Source organism: Xiphophorus maculatus, chromosome 24 (assembly GCF_002775205.1).
Source record: "Xiphophorus maculatus strain JP 163 A chromosome 24, X_maculatus-5.0-male, whole genome shotgun sequence".
Lineage (NCBI taxonomy): Eukaryota > Metazoa > Chordata > Actinopteri > Cyprinodontiformes > Poeciliidae > Xiphophorus > Xiphophorus maculatus.
In genome coordinates this window covers 1,294,739-1,320,538 of record NC_036466.1, presented here as the reverse complement: position 1 = coordinate 1,320,538, position 25,800 = coordinate 1,294,739, and the positions used below count along the sequence as shown (strand labels likewise).

At 38.6% G+C, this 25,800-nt stretch overlaps 2 protein-coding genes across 4 annotated transcripts; both read right to left on the bottom strand.

Annotated features, from left to right (window-relative positions):
• Positions 1–6,741: 6,741 nt before the first annotated feature.
• Positions 6,742–22,296, bottom strand: LOC102228678 (OX-2 membrane glycoprotein-like). 2 transcript variants are annotated; one of them, XM_023329980.1, is made up of 8 exons: positions 22,175–22,296; positions 19,906–19,981; positions 19,027–19,119; positions 17,601–17,927; positions 16,962–17,291; positions 14,640–14,915; positions 13,286–13,412; positions 6,742–7,886 (listed from the first exon to the last, which is right to left on the bottom strand). In XM_023329980.1, the coding sequence occupies exons 3-7, from the start codon at positions 19,082–19,084 to the stop codon at positions 13,288–13,290; spliced, it is 1,116 nt and encodes a 371-aa protein (XP_023185748.1). In that variant the 5' UTR covers positions 19,085–19,119; positions 19,906–19,981; positions 22,175–22,296; the 3' UTR covers positions 6,742–7,886; positions 13,286–13,287. The 2 variants fall into 2 exon arrangements, with proteins under 2 accessions (XP_023185748.1, XP_023185749.1); XM_023329981.1 differs by lacking the exon at positions 22,175–22,296 and adding an exon at positions 21,555–21,606.
• Positions 22,297–22,811: 515 nt separating this feature from the next.
• LOC102228940 (OX-2 membrane glycoprotein-like) lies at positions 22,812–25,213 on the bottom strand. 2 transcript variants are annotated; one of them, XM_023329940.1, is made up of 6 exons: positions 25,166–25,213; positions 24,231–24,381; positions 23,584–23,922; positions 23,479–23,517; positions 23,331–23,392; positions 23,217–23,234 (listed from the first exon to the last, which is right to left on the bottom strand). In XM_023329940.1, exons 2-5 carry the CDS (start codon positions 24,286–24,288, stop codon positions 23,331–23,333), a joined length of 498 nt encoding a protein of 165 aa, XP_023185708.1. In that variant the 5' UTR covers positions 24,289–24,381; positions 25,166–25,213; the 3' UTR covers positions 23,217–23,234. The 2 variants fall into 2 exon arrangements, with proteins under 2 accessions (XP_023185707.1, XP_023185708.1); XM_023329939.1 differs by having other exon boundaries at positions 22,812–23,234; positions 23,331–23,517.
• Positions 25,214–25,800: the final 587 nt, after the last annotated feature.

Below are 25,800 nucleotides of genomic sequence, written 5' to 3'. Positions count from 1 at the left end.
TAACAGCAGAGCAAATAAACAGTCATATTCAATACATTAGAATATTATTGAACATTTCACTGTGTATACAGGTAAGATTTTCCGTGTTTACTTACAGAAACATTACTGTATAAACGGCTGCAGAAACGGTTTGGATCATCTTGATTGTCCTAAAACAGTAACTTATGACTCTGATTTACTAACAGACACTACTACATAATGAGCTTTAATAACATTTTTCACACTTTTTGTATGTATTGTGTTTTTGTCCACAAGAACAAAATACTTACTAGCGATCTACAACAACTGCAGAAGCAGAAATGTTTCTTCTTCTAATCGACTATTAGGCCTATTAACATTTACAGGAGGTTTTATGTTGAATGACCAGAGACTCCAGAATAGCAAACAGGAACTAAACCAACCACATCTGTTGTGCTGTTATACTCAGAACCTACAGAAGCTGAACAGAAGTGGATGATTCAGGAGACCAACATGATCTTTTTCAGACCCAAAGTCCTTTTTCATGTCCTGATCTCAGTCGGACTCCTCGCTCCTCTGGATGCTGATGGTAAGTTACTATAACTCTTAAAATGAACCTTTTTATCTTGTCAAAGAAGATTCAGTTCAAAGGCGGTTTTTGGTTTAAATACCTAGGAAACAAACTAGATAAATTCATTCTTTAGCACAGTACAGTTAATAACAAAGTGTTTAAAACATACGAAAGGTTTTCAATATCACACAGAGCGTTTTACAGTGTCACAGTTCAATAAGTGATGCGTAGGACAAATAATGCAGCCCTAACATTTAAAACGTAGATGTAAAATAACAAGATTTGCAACTGGATGCCAGGTCTTTAACTCTATGTCTGGTTCTTTCCTGATGCAGGCTGCACAACGGAGATGAAAGTGTGGCGAAACAGTTTATGAAGCGAGTCCTGGACAAGAACTCGGACTGATTGCCCAGTCGTGCTCTGCAGCAACTCAACACCTGCAGTCAACTGGTATAAAGTAGAGGAGAAACGTGTCCTGATCAGTGTCAGCGATAACAGGCACATTAAGACAGGCTGGGAGATGAAGAGTTTCCTACCTTATTTTCCTAAATATTCTCAGAAGTGACTCTGGAGGAAATCGGTGTGAAAGTGGAAGCGATGTGAGTCATATGATCAACGTCATTGTTGACGGTGAGTGAATAGTTTACATATGATCAGAGGTAGTAAAGTCAATGTAGTTTCATCTCTTGAATCAGGAGTATGCAGATATCGTGCATTTGGAAACTTTTCTTTTTGCCAAATCTTTAGCTTGACTAGGACATTTAAATCTATTTACAACTGATCAAATCTCCATTGATGATTGTTTTTTAAATTGTTTTATCAGAGAGTGCTGGAACCTACACACATTTTTAGCTTTCCAAAATGACTAAAGCTGCTCTCGCATAGGAAGCGGTGGGGTTGTGAACCTCTTATGAAACCGTTCATGGTGGCGGCGTTTACGTCAACATGGCGCACGGCTCTTGCAAAACATCGCAGCAAATAACTGGTTTCTAAACTAAAAGTTTGATCCATGGAGGGTTTTTTTTTTTACAGAGAAATTCCCACTTTAATCATAAAAATTAACATGCTTTTTCAGACGACACTCAGTCCACAACAACAGCAAGTTTTCAACTGCGGACGAGTCCAACCTCAGGTTAGAAACTTTAACTTCTTACTTCTGTTTTGTACTTTTACCAGGTTTATATTTTCCATAAAAAAAAAACGTCCTTCACCAATGAATTGGCAAACAGAAATGCTCTTATGCTAATGTGAATGTCCTCTTGTCTTGCAGAGAACGACTCTCAGTACATGTGTGGACACTATATGTAGCGTCTTGTTGGAATTTTCTCATTATAGTGATTTCTATAAGTGTTACATCAACGATAGTGTTGAAAGGTAGGAGCTTTTAAAGTTTATTTACAAACATCTAAAAGGTAAAATACATTCTATTAATGCAGAAGAGCTAACAAAAACATGCTAATTGGAACTTTGTATCTATTTTGCAGGAAGAAGCAGGAAGGCAGATGATTCATGTTCCCAGTCTTCTGATCAAAACTATGAAAATGTTTAAGATTAATTTATAATATCAGTGCTGTTGTAATATATAGAGAATTATTATTTCTCATGAGTTTTGTTATCTGGCCTGTCTTAGCTAGTGAATGTACTTCTCTGTGTGTACTTTATGTACAAAAGTAGTGAAAAAGTGAAAACAAAGTACATTATTGCAAAGATTTTACCCGTTGAAGTTTCCATCTGTGTTTAGCATGTTATAACAGCCATGAAGCTGTCATGCAGCAACAGCCTTCAGTCAGAGGCCTCTTCAGACTTGCTGCAAGACTGACTGCTACTGCCCACAGCATCATCATCCTTAACAACTCTTAAAGATACTAGGATGATTTGAGTTATGCCAATATTTAATTTTCTTTGGGATAAGTAAATAACTTTTGAATTGAATTGATCAAATTGTGTTCTCAAACTTTGACATTTGTTTGATCTGTAGGCTGCATGGAAAATTTTGAATGAATTTTGTTCTTTTTCCTGTAGCGTACTTTATTAAAACGAGAAACTTTTAAATCAGGAGACTTTTATGATAAAGAAAAAAAGTGTTTCATTTTTCAGGAAAGGAAAATCTAATAAAAGCTCAATTTAGTGAGTTGTGGCTTCAACTGATGTATTTTTGACACTCTGCTTCCTGAACTGATTGAGTTTAAAGTTGCTCAGTAGATTTGACAGGTTTAGTGGTTTAAGTGAGTAATGAATGTTGACATACAGGTGATAATCAAGAGAAAAAAGAGAAGACGCCGGCTTATAAATGGAAAACTTTGAAATACTAACAAATCATATGTTCAGTTTTTTTTCCAGCTTGAATCCAGGAAGCAAAACCTTTCAGGTCAGAATGAAACCATCTGCAGTCTCCTGAAACACCCAAACCAGAAACGGCCACAAAGCATCATCAGAGAACAATTTTGACTAAAGCAGAAACGTAAAGTATTATATAAACGTAAACAGGAGAGTAAAGTGTAAGAATAAATTAGATTTTGGTCTAAAACTGAGAACTTACTGATTTTTCTAGAAAAATGACAAAATCTTTCCGTAAAACCACATTTGTATTCATAAATAAATCAAAGTGAGCAACTCTTTAGCCGCAAAGGCAAGATAAGATATCTTTATCTACTTCATTAAGCAGCATCACAGGAAACATCTAGCAGCCGTGACAAAACCACAGCGCGGCGTCGATCGCAAGTTATTGAAGCAAAACCCTGCGATCAAAACGGGTTTTTAAAAAGAAACGAGGAGAGTGGTAGGAAATGTTGGATGTGCAGTTGCAGGGCCGCGCGAAACCCGAGGGGAGGATGGGCCGTGGGACGTGTTACCTCTGCGGTTTTGAAAGTGCGAAGGGTTGACGTGCAGCGCCGCGTTACTCATGGCTGCAGACACACGCTCCTTTTTCTCACACAGCACGTCCCAGCCCTGCATGCAGTCACCCACCAATCACCGTGTCACAGACGCAGGCTGCTGTTAAAACGGCAAAAACAAGAAGAGTTAATACAAATCTTTATTGCATCATTTCCTCTGTTACTGTTAGTGGAGGTGAAGGTGAAGGTGAAGGTGGGCTCAAAATTGATGAAGAAAAACCTGGTAAGATCCTGTTAAACAGCAAAGCAAACAGGGCTGCCACCTAGTGGTGAGTTAGCATAAAACTGAGGGATTTGTTAAAAATAATAGAACATGTTTCCACTATCCAGAAAATAAATAAATTACCAAAAAATGTCCTCTAAGATTTGGGATGATTGGACTATATTCCACAATTCCTTTAAGGTTCTAGGTTTAGCCTCAGAAACAGCATTTGGATGAGACAGAACAAGTTTTCTATTGGGTCAAAGGTAATAAACTTGGACAGGTCATCCATAATGTCAATCCTGTTGGTTTAGAAACAAGATGCTGTTTTTTAGGCTTATTTTGTTTTTAAAACAAACATTTCAAAACAATTTCCTCCAGGATAAAGCAACAGGACATTTTTTTTAAACATATTTTAATAAATCCATATTTAGGCTGAATATAGTATGAGAAACATCCACATTCCCAATAGTTTGTCTTCTAACCATTGCAGTTCTCAGGTATCTGCAGGCCTCCTTCCTTCAGCCATTTTGATTCGATGAGCCGATTTCTGTTTTCCTTCCCATATTTTCTTGTTCTGGTTTCTATTCCGCTCTTTTTGCCTGCTTCCTCTTCTCTATTTAATTTTTTTTTAAAAAAGTAAGTCATTTTTCTGAACACTTTGATAGCCAGTCATCAACTTGCACAGAATAAGTATTTTACATGTTGTGATTTTCAATCTCAATATTCCATTTCTAAGGAAAGCAGAGATTGTTCTAGTTAGTGATAAACTACAATTTAACAGCCTGGAAAATATATAAATAGGGAAATAAATCTCTTATAGAAAAAGGAAAGTGAGTGAAACTAAAATAATTTCCCCAAACTATTGGTTTGAACAACTGAGCCATTCAATGATCTTTGTGAGACATATGGAAAGGAAAAAAAAAAACCTGTTAAAAAATAATTACTTGAACGAAAAGCCGAAAAATACTTAAAATATGTATGTTTCCAAAAGCGTAAACTGCAGGAAATATTTGATGAAGCTCATAATTAGTGCTCTTATTGACAAAAACAATTAATTGGCTCATTTTTTTTTTGACAATTAACGTTTAAATAGAGAATTAAATTTTATTCGCAGCATTAAATAATTAGAATATTGAATTTCCTGTCACAAATAAATCACCAGAAATACATTTTCCAGTGTGGTATCTACATCACAGGTATCAGACTGAACATGATTCATGCGTGACTCATTCAATTTCCACGTATACCCTTATAGAAAACGCAAAAATTGCCCCCTTTTAGCTATTTAAAGAGAAATATTTGCATTTGCAAGAAGGAATATTTGAATTCATTTGATTGTATAATGATCTTTAGACTTTCAGAGGATTCAAAAGTGAAACAAACTAATACCAGCAGCTGTGGGTGAAAACGAGTTTCCTCCTGTGTCAGTTTTCCACGTGTCGAGCAAACCACCAACATTCTCCATGAAATGTTTACATCAGTCAGATTTGCTACTTTTCATAAGAATAAAAAGAAATCTCCATGTGAACACGTTTGATAGTTAAACTTCTTGGACTTTTGCACAATAAAAAAAATCATACTCAGGAAAATGAAAGATCCTGCTTTTCCCCAAATTTGAAACAAAGTTTCACATAAAAATAAGATTTCATTGAATGTGAGGCATTTGGAAAGTTCAGTAATTCATAGTTCAGAATGTAAAATATTCACAGAATTACATATTTGCCATTGATATGGATTGAAAAACAAATATTTGACAGGAAAACTGCTCCAGTGTGCAGCTCAGTGTTCCACATCACATTTATGTGGCCGATGTCCTAAAACATTACAGTTGGGTGTTTTTGTAAGGAATTCCTGTTTCATGCAATAACAAGATACGTTTCCATTGACCATATTTGACGCAATTTGAGATTTGGAAAATAAAATGACTTCATAGAAACACACCAATTTAGGAAAAAATCGTTTCTTGATAAGGTTTGTGCGTATCAAAATTGTTTTATTTTTTTCACAAAACTGCAATGGAACGACATTTTTTTGCATCAAACGAGTCACATGATTAACAACCGGATATTGTGTTGGTGCAAACCATGAAGAAGAAGACAGGAAGCAGTTTAGGATCATGACAGAAGGATTTATAACGACTTTCCACGTGAACAAACTTATTCACGTGTGATTTTATTCAATGGAAACAACGGAATTGCAAAAAAATGTTTTTCGGCATTAGCGGAATATCGACAAAGTTTTATGCACATCTGTAATGGAAGCGTGGCTAGAGCCATACAGTTACCTGAAACAGAACCATTGTCATTTTCATTGTTATCAGAATAGTATCACAAATTATCCTGATAAAACTTTAAGTCCATGTCGCCCAATCCTAAAGCCACAATAGACAAATAAAGTCAAAGAGGGATTCCACAAATATTTGCAGGAGATATTGTGATGCAGCAGAAATAGTAAAGGTTCTCCCATAATTCATCCAAAGACTCAAAATTGGGAAAAAGCTTGAAAATATACAGTTACTTGTGAAGGCGAAATTTTATTCATTGTGAAATTTTGACTACATTTTTTGACTAAACTTCATTTTTGACTAAAATGAAGTTTAGTTTTAGTCCTTCTAGTTTCTGTACATACCAAGTCACAGAGAAATGCTTTGTTAGGGACATTTCTTTATAACTAAGTGAATTATTTAACTTGAAGCTGAATTAAAGTTAGATTTTAGAATATGTTGATACAAATTAATATATGCAATTTGAAATTTGTACTGTAATTTACTCTTCACAACTAAAAAAGAAAGAAATCTGAATCACGATGTGCATGTGATTACTTGCATATATCAAGTCTGGGTATTTTTCTAGCCCACGGCACTAAAATTAGATGACTTTCATTCTGTAGGAGTTTTAATTTTACTTTCACCGCTTGTTTGGGGAGAAGAAAATGTGACAAAAACTATGATAAAGCTATAAAGAATAAATCTGCTGAAAGTGGCTAAATTAAAAGGACCCAGTGGAGAATTTTGGACAAAACAATTCTGAATATGGAGTCAATTATGGAGACTTTTGAAGACAAATCACAATAATTTGCAATGTTTCAAAAAAAAAGTAACATACTCTAAAAGGTAACAAAACAGCTGCACAATAGTGCTTTAATTCTTTAAAGCTCATCCACAATCACAATGTGTAGTACTATATAAGTGTCATTGTATAAAAATTATTTAAAAAATTAAGAGTACATTTACTTTTCTCAGTACAACTACAAAAATGTCGATGCTGCTCAGTGATTCAGAAACACATAAAAACAGAAACTTCCTTTAAAAACAAACGTGTGCGTGGAAACGGATCCGCCCTCTATCTGTCTCACACTCGTACACACAAACGGTGATTCATAGGTTCATCTGCTCAGGAGGCGTTTGGGTGGCGGTGACCCCAGAAACACACAGATTACATCTCGACCACCTGTCCCCGTCCCACACGCAGGAGTTCAAAACCGACAGAGCTGCCATCCTCTCCGCTCTCAAAATGACTCACGAAGGTTCAACAAAAAGTCACATCCTTCCTCAGAACTTTGGATGCGTTTGGGTTTCCCGTTACTTGCAGGTCCAGAACTGGCCCTCCTCTAATCAGCGTACGTCTCCAGGAACCACTAATAGATGCATTTTGGTGGTGGTGCTGGCGTCCCAAAAAACCACCAGGCCTGAGGGACAATGGCCAGACGTAGAGCTGGGGTATATTTATCCAGTCAGTACACGAAACAAGGCTAAACTTAGAACAGAGTTGGACATTTTGGTTTTTCTTCCAACATTTTTCTGTGTGCTGGATGAACCAATCAGGACTGTTAAAGAACTAGGGCAGTGGCGTCGCTAGCTTATGGTGCTAACAGGTTAATCTCAACATAAAACAGCCACAACAACAAATTTCAGAGCATTAGAAGTAAAAACATTATTTAAGACCATCAGTTTTAACGTGGATGTGTGGCACTTTATAGCTGCAGAGGGTGTTTGTTACAGGACAAAGAGGAATGACATGACCTGAAACCAAATCGTAAAAGGTTTTCAGGCCACTGAAGGTCGACTTCTCAGCAGTTTCGTCTCATTTGTAGCCTTAAATAATCCTTTCAGTAGAAGTGTTTAGTCTGCTCTGGCAGTACATTTCTGGTTGGTAGGAGCAGAACAAGCAGCTTCTTCTGCACGGTGCTGAGCAGCTGGGTCAGGCTCAGAAATCCACTGAAGCATAACAGTGGTGGCGACGCCAGATGCCGAATCAGTCTGGACAGAAACAGAAAATAAAGATTTTTTGAAAAATAAATAAATAAATAAATACATTTAAAAAAAATCCTGCTACAACAAAATCCTCCTCAACCAATGATTGTGTTGCTTTTGTTAAGCATCTCATCAGTCTGGAGTTCCGGTCAGGCTGGGACCTCATCAGGGGGCCAGAGATGTTCAGCGCAGAATAAGCAGTGGGATTCTTCCAGTAATCAATGCACTTTCAAAATTTGATTATTTCAATAATCAAATCAAATTTCAATTGGATTCTCTGATTTTCAGATTCATTTAAAATGGTTAGAGTCTAGATTATCTTGTGCTGTAGTAAACAATTTACAGCGTATTTAAGCTTCGTTTCCCATGGTTACACAGAAACAAAAGGAGACAACCAGGCATGCTGCGTCTCACTCCTACGGTCCATTTAAAGCCTAGTGATCTCCCTCTTCAGGCCTTATTTAAAATAACTAACATTTTACATTTCTCTGGCTGGTTGGTTCCAGTCAAAGTGGTATTTGTGAAAACTGTCAGTCTGGTTTTGAAGCCCAGCACTACACAGAAACAGCCTTTTGTAACCTCTGATAAGGGTCATTCTGTGTTCATTGTATGTGACGACCTCTGACGGCACAGTGGACCACAACATCCTGCTCTCACTTCTGAAATAATGTTTTGATTTTAAATGTACAGCTCTTAAATAGTTTCATTCAACTTTAAAAGTCTTTCTTGGGGTTGTGGTCTGAAACAAACTTTCTTTGTTTTTTTCACTTGCCTTTAATTTTAGTAGCAGGTCGTCAACTCTTTTGAGCTATTTTAATTTTCAAGGTATTTGTTAAGTTTGAATGCTTTCATGTTACAACAGCTTCACAGCCATCTATGTAAAACCCTTTGGTCAATTAAAAATGGATGCAACTGCTAGATTTAACTGTGCTACATAAACCAACAGTTTTCTCTCCATCTGAGATGTAAGATAACATTAAAGTAAAAACACTCATGTTAAACGAATACTTTATACTTAGATGTAATAGTAAATACACATACAGTGGGTGGATTATTTTACCACAAACCACAGAGTCCTATGACTCAGAAGAAATACGTCTGCCACAACAGTTTCCTTTGACAGTTTGTGAAATTTTATGGCGTCCATGAAATCATTGTTGGTGGATTTAACTTTGAACCAGTGTTGTGCAATCTGACATAATAATTACTGAGTTAAATTTAAGCCATGTTGGTGCAACTCCTTTGTTCATCACTCAGTGTTGTCAGAGTAAATCATCCGAAATGAGGAGTTTCTGATCTAATTTTAAAGATGCAGCACAACAGGGTGGTGATTAAAGTTCATGATTAAATGTGTCACAGAGTCGAAGCAAAAGGTTGTAAATGCAACAGGAAGAAACATGTTTGGACACATCAAACACCCACAGGCATCTAAAGAATGCAGAATTTCACACTGAACATGTTCCTGAGTCACAAAGAAATGGCTGCGACACCTTCTGAGTCAACATCCTGGAATGAAACAGCATAGTTTTAAAGCTAATTAAGAGCAAAAAGATTACCTGGTAAAAACTGAATCAATGCACTTCAATGACCACACCAGCAGGTGTCACCATCGGCATGTCAGGATGTTTCCCTTCATCTAATCTCAGAGGAGCTGCTCTCCTGATTGCAGGGCAGAAAATGTTTTTGAGATCCACGCAGGATGTGGCACCACCCCTCTGCGGCAGCATAAACAATGCTGCTTAAGTTTATTTGGGTAAAAACCTGCCATCCTTCTCCAAGGTCAACTTCCTTTTTCCGTGGCGGGCTCACCAAGAATTAGGGAAACATGGTCACAAATAGATCCAACAGATTTTTACTGGAACAAGCTCAGGACCAAGTAATACCCAGAATCAGAGGCCGGTCTGAGGCTTGTCTGTGGTTCGACCTCAACCGCAGACATCACAGCTCTATAAAAAGGTCCGCAGCTCAGAGACTTTGTTTTAACATCCTGTTTTACTTCAGACTGCTGCAACATGCGAAGAGTTTCGTACTTAACAAATGCAGCAAGGAAGTGTGGATTTCTTTCTCCGTGTGGTAGCAAACAAAACGACAAAACCAAAACAGAAATACCAGCCAAGCCAGCTCTGACTGCTTTAGCTGCGTTTCGCTACGTTACATTAAACCGGCGTGACAAAAACTGACACACGTCAGCCAGAATTTAAAAAATAAAGTAAATACCAACAATAACAAAAGCCATCAGTTACTTGATTAAAAACACCTTTTTAGAACCAAATTCACCTTTTTCCTTTACAACTCATTTAATTCATTGTGGCATGGACTCAACAAGGTGTCAGACACATTCTTCACAAAGATGTTGGTACCTATGGAGAGATCACAATGCAGGTACTGCAATTTGTCAACATGTCTCATTCAAGTCTCTTGCCACACAAGAGCTTTGTTGGGTTGGGATCTGGAGTCTGTGGAGGCCAGTGAACTCATCACGCTCAAGAAACCAGGACTGATGTGCTTTGAGCTTTGTGACAAACTCACAACCTGCTACATAAATCAGCAGGATGTGAGTTAGGTCCTCTTATTCCTCAGTTGGAATAAGAGGACCTAACAGCTGTCAAGACAATATCTCCTGCACCATTAGTCTGTGGTTTTAGTACATAGAAGGATCAATCCATGTTTTTAAGAAGTTCTGAATTTGAGACTCGTTGAATGTGCAGTTTTTCTTCCTGTGCTCCTTTGGTTTGAGCTGCACACAGTGAAGATCCAGAAATGCACTGAAGGGAGGTACTGACTGAAGGAGACAAGAAAGACAAAGAAGGACACAGTGGTGCAAGGACACATAGTAGGAGACATTGGTGTAGGACAGAAGATAGGTGGCATGGGAGCAAGGCTGCAAGGAGGTTTGTATTGGCAAAAGGAGACAAGGACAGAGGGAACAAAGGAAAGAACCAGGGAGGCAAAGAAACTTATAAAGAAAGTATGAAACAGCAGAAAAATGCCAGAAAAAAAGTGCAGAGGGACAAAAGACTGAAACCAAGAAAGGGGGAGATGTGAAAAGGAATAAACTATTATAATTAAGCAAAATTTAAAAAATAATTTTGGACTACATTAAAACCCATTCTCAGGAAAAACAATCCTGAAGTTCCATCCATAAATACATTCCATGAAAGACAAATTATGAAATGATCTCCACAAGTCCTCACTTTGTGTGTGACGTAAAAACGAAAGTCATAAAGAATGTGAGCACGCGTTTACAGCTCATTCCAGATACAGGCAGCAGCTGTCATTTCCCCAGAACAACAATTTGAACCACATCACACTAACAGACCGTGTTCCCGTCCAGCATGTTCCAGCTAAGACAAGGACTGGGAAACACAGACGATGCGTCTTTCCCGTCCAAGCTGAGAGGACGCCTTGTTGTCAGACTGGGCATGCTTTCAACTATAGGCATATCAGTGGTCCCTTTATCCGAGCCCCCTGCAGTCTGTCGTCTTCGTCAGCCTAAAGGAGCAGACTGAAAGAAGGCCTTTCCTTCAGGCCGTCAGCTGCAGACAATCAGCGCAGCCACTTGTTATTCTGCTCAGAGCAGGCATAGCTGAGAAAAGAGGAAAACTTCAACTAATGTGGAAAAAGTCAAGTAAAAATATTTTCATTTCGGATTATCAGATTGTTCCAACTCAACAAATCACAAGTGGGGGGAAAATGCACTTCAGATATGATTGTGTCCGCAGCCTCTTATCTGTAACTCAGTGGAGAAAGTTAGGTATAATTTATGATAACAGAAAGAATGAAGGCAATGGCTTTTCCACAGTAACAGTCCACCTTTTGAAAAAGCAGGAATTTTCAGTAAGTCCTGCCTTCTTTCTCCTCATATGTGTAATCAGTGATCAACGCCTTGGTTATCATTCGACCAAGGCTAAACAGAAAGACCTTGTCACTTTATTTTTCTTTCAACGCTCTGGTTCCTACTTTGTTCTTCCCTCCCTTGTGCGCGGGAGGATTTATGGTAAGGGAACTGGGCAGCAGTTCAAGGCCTGGCACCACGCAGTTCAACAAACCAAGAGGAAAAAGGTGTTGCCGCAGTGACCACCTTCATCTCTGACACGTGAAGGTGGGAGATGGCTGCAAAGTGACCTTCTGTCCCTGTTAATGTTTCTTTAGTTTCATGGCAGAATATTTGTGCCAAACTGATTTTTTTGTTACCAACAAATTCAGCACAATTTAGATGCTATCATACCGCCAAGCTTTAAAAGACAACTACTCATGATCCTTGGCTGAAACGACAAGAACCTGTAGATAAGACTGTAGATGTCAGGTTCTGCATTAGTGCTAAGATGGTGTAATACACTGTGTGTATTAATGCAGGCTAAAGAATATTTGATGTTTTAACTATTAATATAGGCAATTCTAACAGCCTTTAGAGCGGATCAGAAGTATTCGAGGGTTTGTGGATCTAAGAAAAATAAGAAATGTTCCAATGAAAGGAGGTAGGAAAACAAAGGAAGACAGACAAGACAATAATGAGGAAAGAATGACAACTTTTAGATTATAAAATTAAACGGATGTGAATGAGCTGTCAAAGCCCAGGTTGGGATGCAGAATTTGGTCTGAAAATACATATTTTTACTTCATCTTTTCCTTTTCCAAACTGCTTTGAACTACAGAGTCAGAGGTGAAGGTGCTTCTTTATTCAGAGGAACATAAGGAAACTGCAGTTCTCTGCCAAAACATCTGTGGATTTAAAACTTGGTCCAACCTCAAAGATGTTGTTCATTATTACAATAAACCATATCAAACTGAAACAGAGACTTAAATATAAATTCGTCTAATGAGACAAACCCTGGCTGGGCTACTGTAATCCTTCAGGTCCATAAAACACCCGACAGCTTTCTGCTTATGCAACCAGCAGATGTGGGAACGCTTCATCACAGCCACACACAATGACAGCCACTCAAAACTTGGCCTCCACAGCAGGCCACAAGAGAAACAATGCACTGGATATCTGCTGAGCGTTTCCTCCCCAACGGCATACACCCAGAAATTCTTGTGGCTAAAAAAAAACATGTGAATGTGTTTAAAAATGCTTCACTTCACATTTTAACTCATTTTCCAAAGTTACAGAAACACCTGTGAGAGCTTCCCAGAACAAACGTCTGGTGGACTATGAGGGAATCGCTCCAATTTTATTTATTTTTAGACCCACACTTTTTTTCCCCAGCTGCAGTAATGCTGAAACCAGCTCTCACTGTGACAAAAAAATCCGTTTCACGTAAGCAAAGAGATGAGCTTCTAATTAGCTTTTGATTACCGGCTTCACTTTCTGGGAAAGGAGCTTGGGTCATCCCGCTGCCACAAGCAGAGGCTCTCTGAAGTGTTAACAGAAGGAAATGTGGTGAAGTGGACTTCAGACTTACCGTCAAATACATACGAAGCGCTTGCAGAAAAACACACACAGACCCAGGATGACGACAGTTGCAGCCAGACACACAGAGATGAGGACAACGTTGGGGGAACTCACTCCAACAGGCAAAATATCATAATCTATAAAAAAACAAACAAACATATATTATAACATGTGCAGAATATACAGTATATGCAAGTTTATTTATAATCGTTTGATAAATTTGTCGCAGGAATTCTTCCCCTCAGTCCTCTTTGCTCGAATGCCACACCAGGATCTTGAAATGCAGTTGCAAACTGAGGAGTTTGGACGTTGACATGCCATAGGTACAAATTAAACTTTAATTTTAACTTTCGTAGATTTTTCTCCAAATTTTCCTGTTTGCTGATTTTTCTTGGAACATTTCTAAAATGTTCAAAAGAAACCGCAGCTTGGAAAGCTGAAAAACCTCAACGCAATGCTACTCGGCATGCTATTGGCTTCATAGATCCTAGTGATTCTGGTTCTTGACCCTCATGAATACCAGACGTCCACTGAATAACGTAATGTAATGAAACACATTGATAGATAGACAACCTAAAGACCTGCAGCTGCAGCTGAGGTAAGGTGGCGGTTCTACAACGTATTGACTAAGTGGAAAAAATCAAAATGAAGCACATTGTTCTGATATAAATTTGTGACAAAATGTTAAAAGCGGTGTACAGTTTTCTGATTCTGTGCTGGTATATTGTAGAATATCCCAGTAATGCTGTATTCTGGGTACCACAGATCCTCCCAGCAACAATAAAAGTTAGAATCTCAATCTAAAAAAAGTGTTAACTTCTCTGCTGTCATTTTATTTCAGGTAAATCAGCAATTTTTCATGGATAAATACACATTTTGTACATTTTTTAAAAATGATCCTACTCCACTGCACATTTTCTTTGAACTGAATGTGCTATTTCAGTAGCACATTGAAAAACTTTTATTTCCTTACTTACTATAAAGTTTCTTATTCTTTCTTGCATTAGTTTGAATATAACTTGCTGCTGGTACACTTAGATAAAGGATATTTTTATTCAAAAATAAACCTGAAGTTGTGGTTCTTAAGAGAGGGAATGTGAAAAAGTCAAAGGGGAGTGAATGCTTTTTTAGACATCTGGACTAAACATGTCAAAAACATTAAACATGTCAAAGTCATGCGGTGTGAGAAAAAGAAACCTTCCTGAGACGTTACGGGATGCAGGATCCCACGACCAAAGTATCCATAATTACACCCCGACTAAAATAGAAAACCTCTAATCTCTGCACCTCAGAGCCACAGATTGGGAAGCAGCGACAATCATGTCTGGGACGAACAAACATGCATCGGTGCATAAACTGCTCACCGTCTGCTTTGACGTCCAGTGTGAGGGCTTTCTCTAAACCCTGGTGCTGCACGATGCATTTCACGGTTCTGAGCGCGGACCGGAAGCGCAGCATGCTCATCACTATCGTGGTGCCGTCACCCTGACTGTACGCCGACAACACCGGTGGACCCAGGGTGACGGCATTGTTGCTAATGTCCCACAGGATGGTGGACGGAGGCCTCGACTTGGCGGTGCAGTTTACCTCCGTGACTCCCGAGGGCGACGTCGAGAAGCTCACCTGAGGGTTGGGTAAGACTGGGGATAGAAATGGGAGATCAGGTCAGCTGGTTGATTTTTACAGCTTTGTAACTAAATTTTTATTTGGTCAATAAATGTGGAGCTTTTGGTCGATCCGCTTTTTTAAGCACATTGGTTTTCAAAACAAAGGAGAATATTTCTGTTAACATTAACATTGACCAAAGTTTCAAACATTTAAAAATGATCGTTATTAGAAGTATATCGATTAGTGTGAACATAAGACAGCAGCTTGTGATAATTTATTACATACTATGCAACATTACTACATTATTATTAAAAAATAATTAATAACCACGTAAAATGTTATTACAGCAGAAAGTATTAGGAAATGAGTTAAAAGGATTTTATTATATTTTGTGTTATTACTCATAATGCGGAATTACAAGCTTTTTCTGTGCTGTGTTGTGACGCAGAGAGAGACAGAATATCAGCATCGATGCCTCCAGACAAAGACAACTTGGAAGCAAAACCCAGACAAATGTTGGTGTAGCGGCTTTTAGCGAATGTTTGTGCGTTTGGAGCAAAGCAAGACAAACACACACCAACACAGAGGCTTTGTTTGGAGAGGAACCATGAGCAACTCAAACCTCACGGGTTGCTTTCCATGTTAATCACTCCATTCCCTCGCTGCGACACTTTCCTCTCCCTTCCTTCCTTATCAGTGTAAAAACAAACTTCCAGAGGAAAGGGAGCAGCTCCTCACGCTCTTGGAAGTCTTGCCACTGAGCGTCTGAACTCGATTACTCTCAGCGGAAATAAAAAAGGAGGAGGTTAAGTGCTGCGTTAGAAAAGTGAAATCCATCTCCAGAACAGTAGTTTAATGACCGACTTCAGCTGCCATCATCTCAGGGCTTCCTAGGGTGTGTTTATGCTGAGAACTTCCTTTTCCTGAGTTGTTCAGAGAGTTGCTCAGAGTGCACAGCGTGCGTGTGGCCCTGTCCACCTGAGTAATCATTACTCAGGTGGACAGAAAAAACTTGAATATAGCACAAACAGCGTGATTTTAAAGGGATTTGGAGGGAGCAGGTGAACAAGTGTTGGGGGAATTTTCTGGCAGAATTCATCTTATTAAATCACTTCCTGCAGTTTGTTTTACATTGCAGAAATATGAGGGGGAAAATGTTCTGATTCTCTGCTTTCAAACATTCCTGATTTCAAACTGCTCAATAAGCTTTCACAACAAGGCTTCCCTTGCCTCCCAGGGCACAATTACTCTTGATAGGATTTATTTCTTAATAGGTTTACACACCATTGAAACAGCAAAGTGAAGCTTGTTCTCATTTAGTAATAATTACTTTAACTGTCAGAGAGTGTAATAGATGCCAGATCTGCAGATAACACTAAAAAGGCTCAGAGTTTATTGAGCCAACATGACATTAAAAATCTGAGACGCAGCAACTTGCAAAAGTGTTCGAGCATCTTGAATGTTTCCACATTTTGCCTCATTACAATTGTAAACTTTACTGGGATTTTATGTGACGGATCAACAGAAGGAGTGCAACAGTGAATGAAAATTACAGAGCTACTTGGTTTAGCATGTTTTACCTGTAAAGACCTTCATTCACTTGAATTAATGCTTTGCAGATGTGTCTTACCAGAGCATCTTCTTCCACATATTTAATGTACGACTACATTACACACAGGTGGACTGTCCTAATTTACTATTAAACGATTTTTTTTCAACATTTGCTTGTCATTTCCTACAAAGATATCAGATTTTCTTTTTTATTTTAACTTCACAAAATGTTAGAAGGTCAAAGAACGTGAAGATGTTACTCCAGCATTAAAACAAAAGTTGCTTAAATCATGTTGAAATTCAATATAAGGTCAATATTTCAACTAAATGTTTGCATAACTTAAATTCAAGTTTTTACCTTTCAGAAATCTAACTCAAACATTTACTATACATTCCTGAGTTTCTGTATCATTTCTGTCTTTTTATGAGCTGCAATAAGTGCTTTCTGAAAGCTGATACTTTCTAAGAGAATCCAAAGTTTCAGCAGAAAAAATATTGAAGCTGCCTGAAAGCCATGTTAGCCTCACCGTAGACGTGGAGGCAGGCGACGGCGTTCCTGGTTCCGTCCGGGTAGGTGTGGAACTCGCAGGTGTAGCACGCCTCGTCCTCCATTTTGACCTCCTCGATGGTCAGTCTGGTCTCCCCCAGCGTGGGGCTCAGGCTGACCCGACCTTTGAACTCCTTCCCCAGGTAAGAGCCCAACTTGGCGTACGAGGCGACAGTGACGGTGTCACCCTGCTCCGTCGTCTTCCTCCACAGAGCCTGGGCGACCCGTTTGACGAGGGTGTACGAGCAGGACAGGGTGACGGGCAGCCCGCGTATGGCCGTCCTGTTCCCCTCCAGGTGGACTCTGCCTCCTGTTGCAAAGAAGAAGAGCAGTGTGCAGGTTTTCCATTTAGGAATTGCCTATCAGCAGCAACACATTTGCATGGGGTTATCTGTGTGTGTGGGCTTTTACTTCTGCTGATCTGGGAGTTTAACATTTATTCTGCAAAACAAACCCAGTGACTAATCAAAAAAGTTACATGGCCTCAATAAATAAACTTTAAACAGAGTTGAAATGTCGGGCAGAGATGCTGCATATTTCCTGAGATAACTAGAGTTAAATAAAGTACATAAAAAGTTTGTGAGACACGGAGGAGAAGTGGAGGTCTTCCTGCACCCACCGGTGATGGTGATACAGGTGGTGCCTTGCTGCTTCCCAGAGGGGTACACGTCGAAAAAGCAGTGGAAGCAGCCCTCGTCATCCGGCCGCACCTTCTTGATGGTGATGTAGCTGGAGTCCTTGCGCGCCACCGTCACCTTGAGGTTGGCGTCTTGGTGGACGATGCGGACCGGCGAGGTCGGCAAATACGCCAGGATCATGTTGGAGTGAGGGTCGTGCCAGCGCACCTGGTGCACGCTTTCATCCGCCTCCATGGTGATGTTGCAGCGAAGGTGGGTGGGATCACCAGCCACTGCATCCACTCTGGCGGGAGCTGTGACCTTAGCAGCTGTCAGACACGCAGAGAGGCAGAAACTGTGAGCAAATGTCTGGATATCAACAAACCAAGGTTTATGAGGCTGTAACATGAATGCAATGAATTAGAAATGTACTTATTTTAGTCATTTGGCTTTAAAAAGTGAAACTACAACCTAACCCTTCCTGAACTTCCTTATATTTTCCATCCAACTAGTAGGACTTTCTTGTAACTTAAGTGGTTAAAAGCTCTCAATGATTTCTGAAGGTCTTTTAAAGTTCTCTGGACTTTGGCTAATTTTAAACTGACATTTGATCATTTGGATCTATATATGCTCCCAAAGTCCAAGGATGAACTTGAGATTGATCAAATTTGGGAATTTTCTTTACTTTATACCATTTCCTTTACACAAAATATCAAATATTATTCAAATGGAACATACAGCTCTTTTTTTTTGGCTTTTTGTTCTCACTCCATTTTCTTTAAAATCAAACATGAGAAATAGAGACTGTTAATGAAAGGTCCTCTGGTGGTATAATTTTAGCTTCACCTGGTTCAAATTCTGCAACAAAAGATCTCAGATTTTAGCACTTTTTGATATCCAGTTAATCCAAAAATAGACCCTAGATCAGCTCTACACTGCATTAAAAAGGGCTGAACTTTTCACAAATTGATGTTGGCAGCAATAAAGTATTTTGTTTTGTTGCAGATGCATCCTTTGCTACAAATGACCAAGAATGCTGTTATTGCCTTTTAGACCATTTAAAAAAACTAATTAAAATATTAGTTTATTTGCATCTTTTAGTTTTTATACTATGTCAGATGGTATAAAAAATTCATAACTGAAAAATCTGCAAAATGTGCAAATTGCCTTTAGCCTATTAATCAATAAATTGTCAAAATAATTGAAAGATTAATCTTTAAGTAAAATAATCATTAGTTGCTGCCCTAAAACAACCAAAGAAAAATTTGGAGAGCACCAGAGTAAGAAAGGTAAACCTAAAAAGGAACATATATGAAGCATCTGCACAGAAAACTGCTGTGTGCTGCACTGTGAGTGAAACTTTATGTCTGATGTTCTCATAAAACCAGCAGCAGTCTGCATAAAAACCCTCCTGGAGGTGAAACATACCTTGTGTTGCTTGCAGGATCCACAGCAGCAGGCACAGGGGGAGGACCGGTTCACACATCGTCTGATCAAGTCGCTTTCACATCTAGTCTGCAGCTGCAAACACGGCCAGCGAGCCACAACCACAACCTCAATCTGAGTGGTAGACCTCAACTTTGACAGCTTGTAGCTACAGAAAACGTTAAATGGTGATCCGTTATGTTTCCTTGAACAGGTTGAGAATGGTGTCTACAAAAACATGTTCATGAATTTTTTGCACAAAACTCATTCCTCAATAATGAGATTTCAGTCAGAACTGGCCAGTTCTGCCTATTTTGAGCTCTTTTCAGAATGAGCTGTTTTATGGCCTCTTGTCACTTTAAATCCAAACAAGCTGCTGCTGGTCATCCCCCCACCCCCCAAACTAAACAATTACAATCACAGGTGAAAATGAATAGATGACCTATTATACAACCATACATCTTTGGGAAGCATTAGCAGAGCCTCCTGCACAACCAACAAGAATGCAGGATGTAGTTTCTGGATAGTAAGTCGACAATAAAAGACTTGTTTTTTCCAGCAGCCATTGTAGAGCACATAAAGGGGTAAAACCAGCTGACCAAACACACCAGAGCTCACCTTGGGTTGCCAGGTAACAGGCTGGGCTTTGCTGGGGTTGCTAGATAAGGGCCAGTGCCTACTGATATGTGATGTTACATATGGGAAGTTTTTGAAATGGCATCAAACACAAAAAAATCATCAACCTATCGCCAAAAATCAGCTGGATGGGTGTTTTATAAGCTGTTTTTAGAAGCAGTTGAGACCAACATCGAAGTAAAAAATTTACAAAATTTGAATTTTGTGTGATAAATCTCCTTTAAACATCATATAAAGTAGACTTACCTCTGTCAGATGTCCAGTGTTGTGGCTTGGTGAGCTGCTGGTCAGCACATGCTGAGCTGCTTCCTAACACCAACTCCTGTAATGAGAAACCAGGCGACGATTATGATGATGCCTCCATCCGGATTTCTAAAGAGAAAAACACTAGAAGGAGAGATTTTACGGGAAAGGGGAACCGATTTGCTCTTTAGATGTTTTTAGTGATGCTTCCAAGTTACCATGGTGATGAGGATTATCACCTGGGGTTCTAATGGAGGTTTCGCATGTGCGCCACAGTAGGCGCTCTGCTTTGGTAAGCCCATAATTACACAAACAAGCTGCCACCTCAACAGTCTAGACGGCATCAAAGCCTGGGGTTTCAAAATCGATACCTGGGAGAAATTATAGATGAGGAAACACAGGGCAGTGAGGCATTAATCACAAGATGACGGAAGGTGAGTGTAAAGCAGAGGGTGTGTCTGTAAACCCAGTGAGATGGGTTTCAGCTTAGGAAGTGCTTCCCTGTCAGAAACAATGTTATTGCAGTGGGATTACAGGAGGACCACCCCCTGCTGGTCCAGACCCCACTGCTTTATAGGTATCCTTAGCTGTTTTTACAGGGCCAACCATCTGGTTTAGAACAAGCAGCCTGCTCCTGTTGGGCAGCAGCTGAAGAACATTTCCGCTGCAAAAACCTCCTTCCACAGACATCTCCAAGAACCCAATCAGAGTTCATCAATCAGCTGCTCCCAATGAAGAGCACTAAAATAAGGATTTAAGTGACATTTCTGGACAGTTTCGTAGCATATTTGGGGGGGTCATGATACAGAGGAAACATCCTCAGATGGTTTCAAATGAGATTTCTTTGTTACGAACATGATAATAACTGTGGGTTTAACTGTTGACCACTGTTAAACAGATATAAGCGCATCAATGAGCGTTTCTGTTGTTAAACCGTCATTACAGGGCTAAATTACCACCGGCTTGCTCCATAAATATTAGAAACATTACTCAACTAGTCGATTAGATTATTAGCATATTTTTACTCAAGTAACGAGGAGCCGTTCAAGAAATTACTTGAGTAAAAAAAATAGTATTTGGTCAAAAGGCTACTCAAGTACTGAGTAACTGATTAAAAAAATATCGAAATTATGACAAATTGACTAAAATATGAAGCTATGTGGAAATTTATGTATTTTAAAGACCAGAATGAAAAAAAATTACACAATGATAAATTCTGGGAAACCAATTTCTTTGGATGTAAAAAAGTTTACGAAACTAACAAAAACAGCTGTGAATTTTTGGCTAAAACAAGCTTGTTCTTCATTCAGTGAAGTTATTTTAGTATCCAGAAATTTTACTCAAAGTAGCAATACTAGATATTGCTATTACTCAAGTAAAATTAAAAAGTACGGCATAGTAAAAATACTCTTGAAAGTACGTTTTATTCCCCCACTAAAAAGTTACTCAAGTAAATGTAAATAGTTACTGTCCAACTCTGTCAGTCCCCAAACCCTGGTAGCGGTTAATTATAAACTGCCAGCTCACAGAAACTAACAAATAAATGATATTTAACCGCTACAGTCAGAGTTACACGGTCAGCTTTCCAATGTTAGAATGGACTTCTAGCACACTTGTATATTAATATTATTGTGTCAATAATTGATATTTACCTGACAGATCCAACCGACAACAACAATGGCCGCCTCCGTTGTTCAACACCCGTTACAGCGCTGAACTGTCATTAGATAATCAGAAGTGCTCAAGGTGTTCGATACGCCCTCTGGTGGAAAATTGCTGCAACTACATGCTTACTGACACTGAGTCTCAATAGGAGAAATGCAGCTTGAGGAAAAATGTCTATGTCAAAACAGGATAGTCTTCACTTTTAATAAAGTACATAAAAACAGAGGGGGTGTAATTATATCTAAAGTCTATTCTGTCCCATATCCATAACATATTGAAGAGAAAATTTCCCATAATTTCTGTTCCCTAAAACTATTTTCCTGACAAAAAAAAAAACTATTAAAGCTGGAGCAACACAAAAACAATTAGGATAAAATTTAAAGTTTGAGGTTTTGGATTTTTCATTTTGTATATTTTAAACAGATTCAGTAAACAATAAAAAAATGCGGCTATAAAAGGTTATGGTAATATTTTTAAGAGCTTAATACGTCGCCCGCAGGTGTGTTTAAACCGTGTCGATAAACTACAAAGCTTCATTTTAAGCTAAATTGAACGGTCTTTTAGTCTTTTTAATTTAATATTTTTTAAAATAACTTTTGAAACTTACCCAGTGACAGCAGCTAGTAGTCCGTAAAAGCAAAAAGTAACTCCGATATGCTCCGTTCTGCCTTTACTGTCCATATGAAGAGGCCGACCTTTACGTTGAAGCATTTAAACTGCTTGTTTTCTAAAATCATGCATCAACAGTAGGTGGCTCTACCGCTCTACCGCCACCTACTGTTGAGTTTGGGTATATCCTCACATCTTGAAATAAAACCAGTCTTTACATACAGTACAGTAGATCCAATCTATTTGAACGTTTGATTGTGCGTCAGCCTTTTTTTTTGTCTTAGTCATTACTTATTTAAAATTATTTCTTGAGAACATCTATGAGTTAGATTCACATTAACGAGGCAATTCAAACAAAAGCATGTTCTTTTACTCCTCAGCAAAAATCCGACATACATGCATGTCGGCATCATAAAGACATGACAGTTTGATTCTTTAACTGGGAACAATTTGTCGAATTTTTAAAAAAAGTATTTGTAATTGTAAAGGCTTTCTTCATTAGCAGATGTTCGATTTAAGCAATTAATATCTTTACTGTTTAAATCTCACTGCGGAGTTCCCTCTGATTTTGAAAGCAGAGTTATGATGCATGAAGTTTAATACTGCTAAAGCCACCATTTCCTCTCTTTATTTACTCATTTTTTTACAGATTCAGTGGATCTTTTTAAGAAGACATCCGTTCTTACAAATCCTGAAGTAACACCCAGGCAAAGACACAAAGGTCACTGAAAGCAACAGATTAAATACAGAGTTGCTAGTGATGCACAGTTGTGCAAAAGATTCAACAACAATCAGTCTCTCCTTGAACTCTGCGTGTGTCAGGAATTCCTGCATTACAGTGACATTTGGAAAGAGCTGCTGTTTGCTCAAGAAGGAAAGTCTGGCTGGTTCCACTAATGGTGGAAGTACAGTTCTTCTTCAGCTGCTTTGGTCAGGTCCTCCTTGATGTCCAGCATAGTAATTCCTGGTAAAAGATGATCAATCTATCTGTGATACTGAGGAATGAATTACATGCTTGCATTTTCTGTGGCGTCCTTTGAAAGTATTTTTTCTTATTCCTGTGAATGAATTAAATTAAAATGTTAGCAAAGAACTGTTTCTGAAACATTAATGAGGTAAAACAACAACAACAAAAAGCGATTTGATAGAAGTACCTAGTACAAGCAGGACAGTAAAAAATGCCAGGCTGCCACTGCTGCAGCAGTAGAAAGCCATGCTGTAGGAAGAAGACGTGTGGTTCAGCAAAAGGAAAAAAAAAAAAGAAAAAACAAAACTCATTTGAGAATCTGACTGTGAACTTACTGACGCCTCTGTCATACGACGCAGAATATTCAGACGACCCTGAAAATGAAAATGAAACGTTTAAATCACATCGAGCATCAAATGATCATCAAATGAGGTTCTCACCATAAACCTTCAGGCAGGTTCTCCCTATCAAATTTCCATCAGGGAAGGTGGCGAACAGGCAGCGATAACATCCTGCATCCTGCTCTGTGACGTTCCTGATAACTATGGAGTTCTTCTGCAGTCCAGCTTCTGTAAACTGAACTTTATCTTTATATTCTGGATACACCGATGGACCAAAGTTCTCGGAGTAAGCGCCGATATTCCTCTCTGTGTTCTCTGAGACCTTCTGCCAGGTGACCTGCGAGACAACTTTAGTTTCCAGGAGCTGACAGATGAAAGTGGCATCTTTTCCCAGTGCGGCTGACACAGTCTGCTGAGTTTGGACCACGGCTGCTACACCTGTAGGAAACACACAGTTATATAAAAACAGGGGGCAATTTTTAAACTAAGGCTAAATTATTCTTGTATTCATCAACTGAAAGGCACTCCTTTTGAGACAAGCACAAAGAAAACAAAAATGAAATTTAAGTGGTTCTGTCTGTCTTAATTGAGCAGAAAAATCTGCAGAATGTGCCTTTATTTTATCCGATTAATAGTCAGAATTAATCGATGGATTAACAAATAACTAAAATAATCATGCTTATGTCTGATGTTCTCATAAAACCAGTAGCAGTCTGTATAAAAACCCTCCAGGAGGTGAAACTTACCTCGTGTTGCTAGTAGGATCCACAGCAGCAGACAGAGGAGGAGGACCGGTCCACACATCGTCTGACCCAGTTCATCTCACATCTGCAAACAGCCAGCGAGTCACAACCGATCTGTTCACCACCGCTACAGTGCTGAATTGCTGTTCTTGCCCTGTAAAAGAAAGTATCAATAACATTGCTCAAATAAATTATTTCACCTTCGCTAACGTCTTCTGGAACACAAACAAGAGCAGCGTAACAATTATATAGAGGCGGATACCCAAAAAATACTTCAACATCTTTTTACTCAAGTGAAAGTAAAATCTAGCCATTCAAGAAATTACTCCAGTAAAGAAATACTTGATAAAAAGGCTACTCATGTACTGATAACTGATGAAAACATCAATCATTTAATATCTAAAAATTACATCATCAGACGGATCAAAATGTAAAACTGAAGTTGAAATTTTGGTATTTTAAGATGAGAATGAAAGTAATTCATACAAACATAATTACAGAAAACAAAATTAGGCAAAAAATAAAGAGTTCTCCAAATAAATTTCTTTCAACATAAAACTTGTGCAGCTAACCAAACCGCAGGTGTGTGTCTGAGTCTGGTGATTTTATGTTTAAAACAAGATTGTTCTTCTTTCAGTGAAATTAATCAAAGTTTCCTCAAGAGAAGGGGTTCTTCATAATAACATTATTCAAGTCAAAAGTACGGCATAGTTAAAGTACTGCTAAAAGTACTTTCCCCCCCCCAAAAAGTTACTCAAGTAAATGTAACGGAGCAGGTGTAACTAGTTACCTGTTTAAGGCCGTCATTAGCGGACACAAATAACATTTAACCACATTTAACAGTCAGAGATAAACAGTCAACTTTCCCCAAATATGGAAAATTGTGTGCAGCTGCAGACATTAACATTGCTATAACTGTGTCAATAATTTATATTTACCTGTTGACAGATGAGCCGTTATTCAACAGCCGTAACGACGCTGAACTGTCGCTGGCTAGTCAGAAGTACTCAACGTGATCGATACGCCATCTGGTGGCAAACTACTGCAACTACATGCTCACAGCCACCGCCAGTCTCAATAGGAGAAATGCAGCTTGAGGAAAAATGTCTACGTTAATACAGGGCAGACTTTAATTTAACTAAAATAAATGAAGAAAGGGGGTGTAATTATGTCCAACGTGTATTTTGTCCCATCTTTAACATACTGTATGGAATAATACATTTTCTGATTTCCCATCATTTCTCTTCCCAAAAACTATTTTCCTGTCAGAAACCTGTTACAGCTGGAGTGAAAAATTACACTTTAAGTTATTTGGGGGTTTGTGTTGTTTTTTTTAAAAAATAAATGAAATAAATTGCTTTAGTGAAAATAAAAAAATATGTAGTAATAATAATAATGATGATGTATTTTCAAATGCTTAAATCATCGCCCGCAAGTGTGTTTCATTAAATTAAACAGTCATTGGCACGCAGTTTTATTTTTCGACTAATTTTAATGGACTCTTAAGTCTTTTCTATTTTGATATTTTTTAAATTACCTCATGAAATTTACCCCATCACAGCAGACAGTAATC

Coding starts and splice junctions, on each gene's coding strand:
- LOC102228678 (XM_023329980.1), bottom strand. CDS start 19,084: ATGTGTGAACCGGTCCTCCCCCTGTGCCTGCTGCTGTGGATCCTGCAA. Junction 17,292..17,600: donor CACCTGTATCACCATCACCG/GTGGGTGCAGGA, acceptor TCTTTGCAACAG/GAGGCAGAGTCCACCTGGAG. Junction 13,413..14,639: donor ACTGGACGTCAAAGCAGACG/GTGAGCAGTTTA, acceptor GTTTTTTTATAG/ATTATGATATTTTGCCTGTT.
- LOC102228940 (XM_023329939.1), bottom strand. CDS start 24,288: ATGTGTGGACCGGTCCTCCTCCTCTGTCTGCTGCTGTGGATCCTACTA. Junction 23,923..24,230: donor GATCCTACTAGCAACACGAG/GTAAGTTTCACC, acceptor TGTTTCCTACAG/GTGTAGCAGCCGTGGTCCAA. Junction 23,235..23,330: donor TACTGTCCTGCTTGTACTAG/GTACTTCTATCA, acceptor ATTCATTCACAG/GAATAAGAAAAAATACTTTC.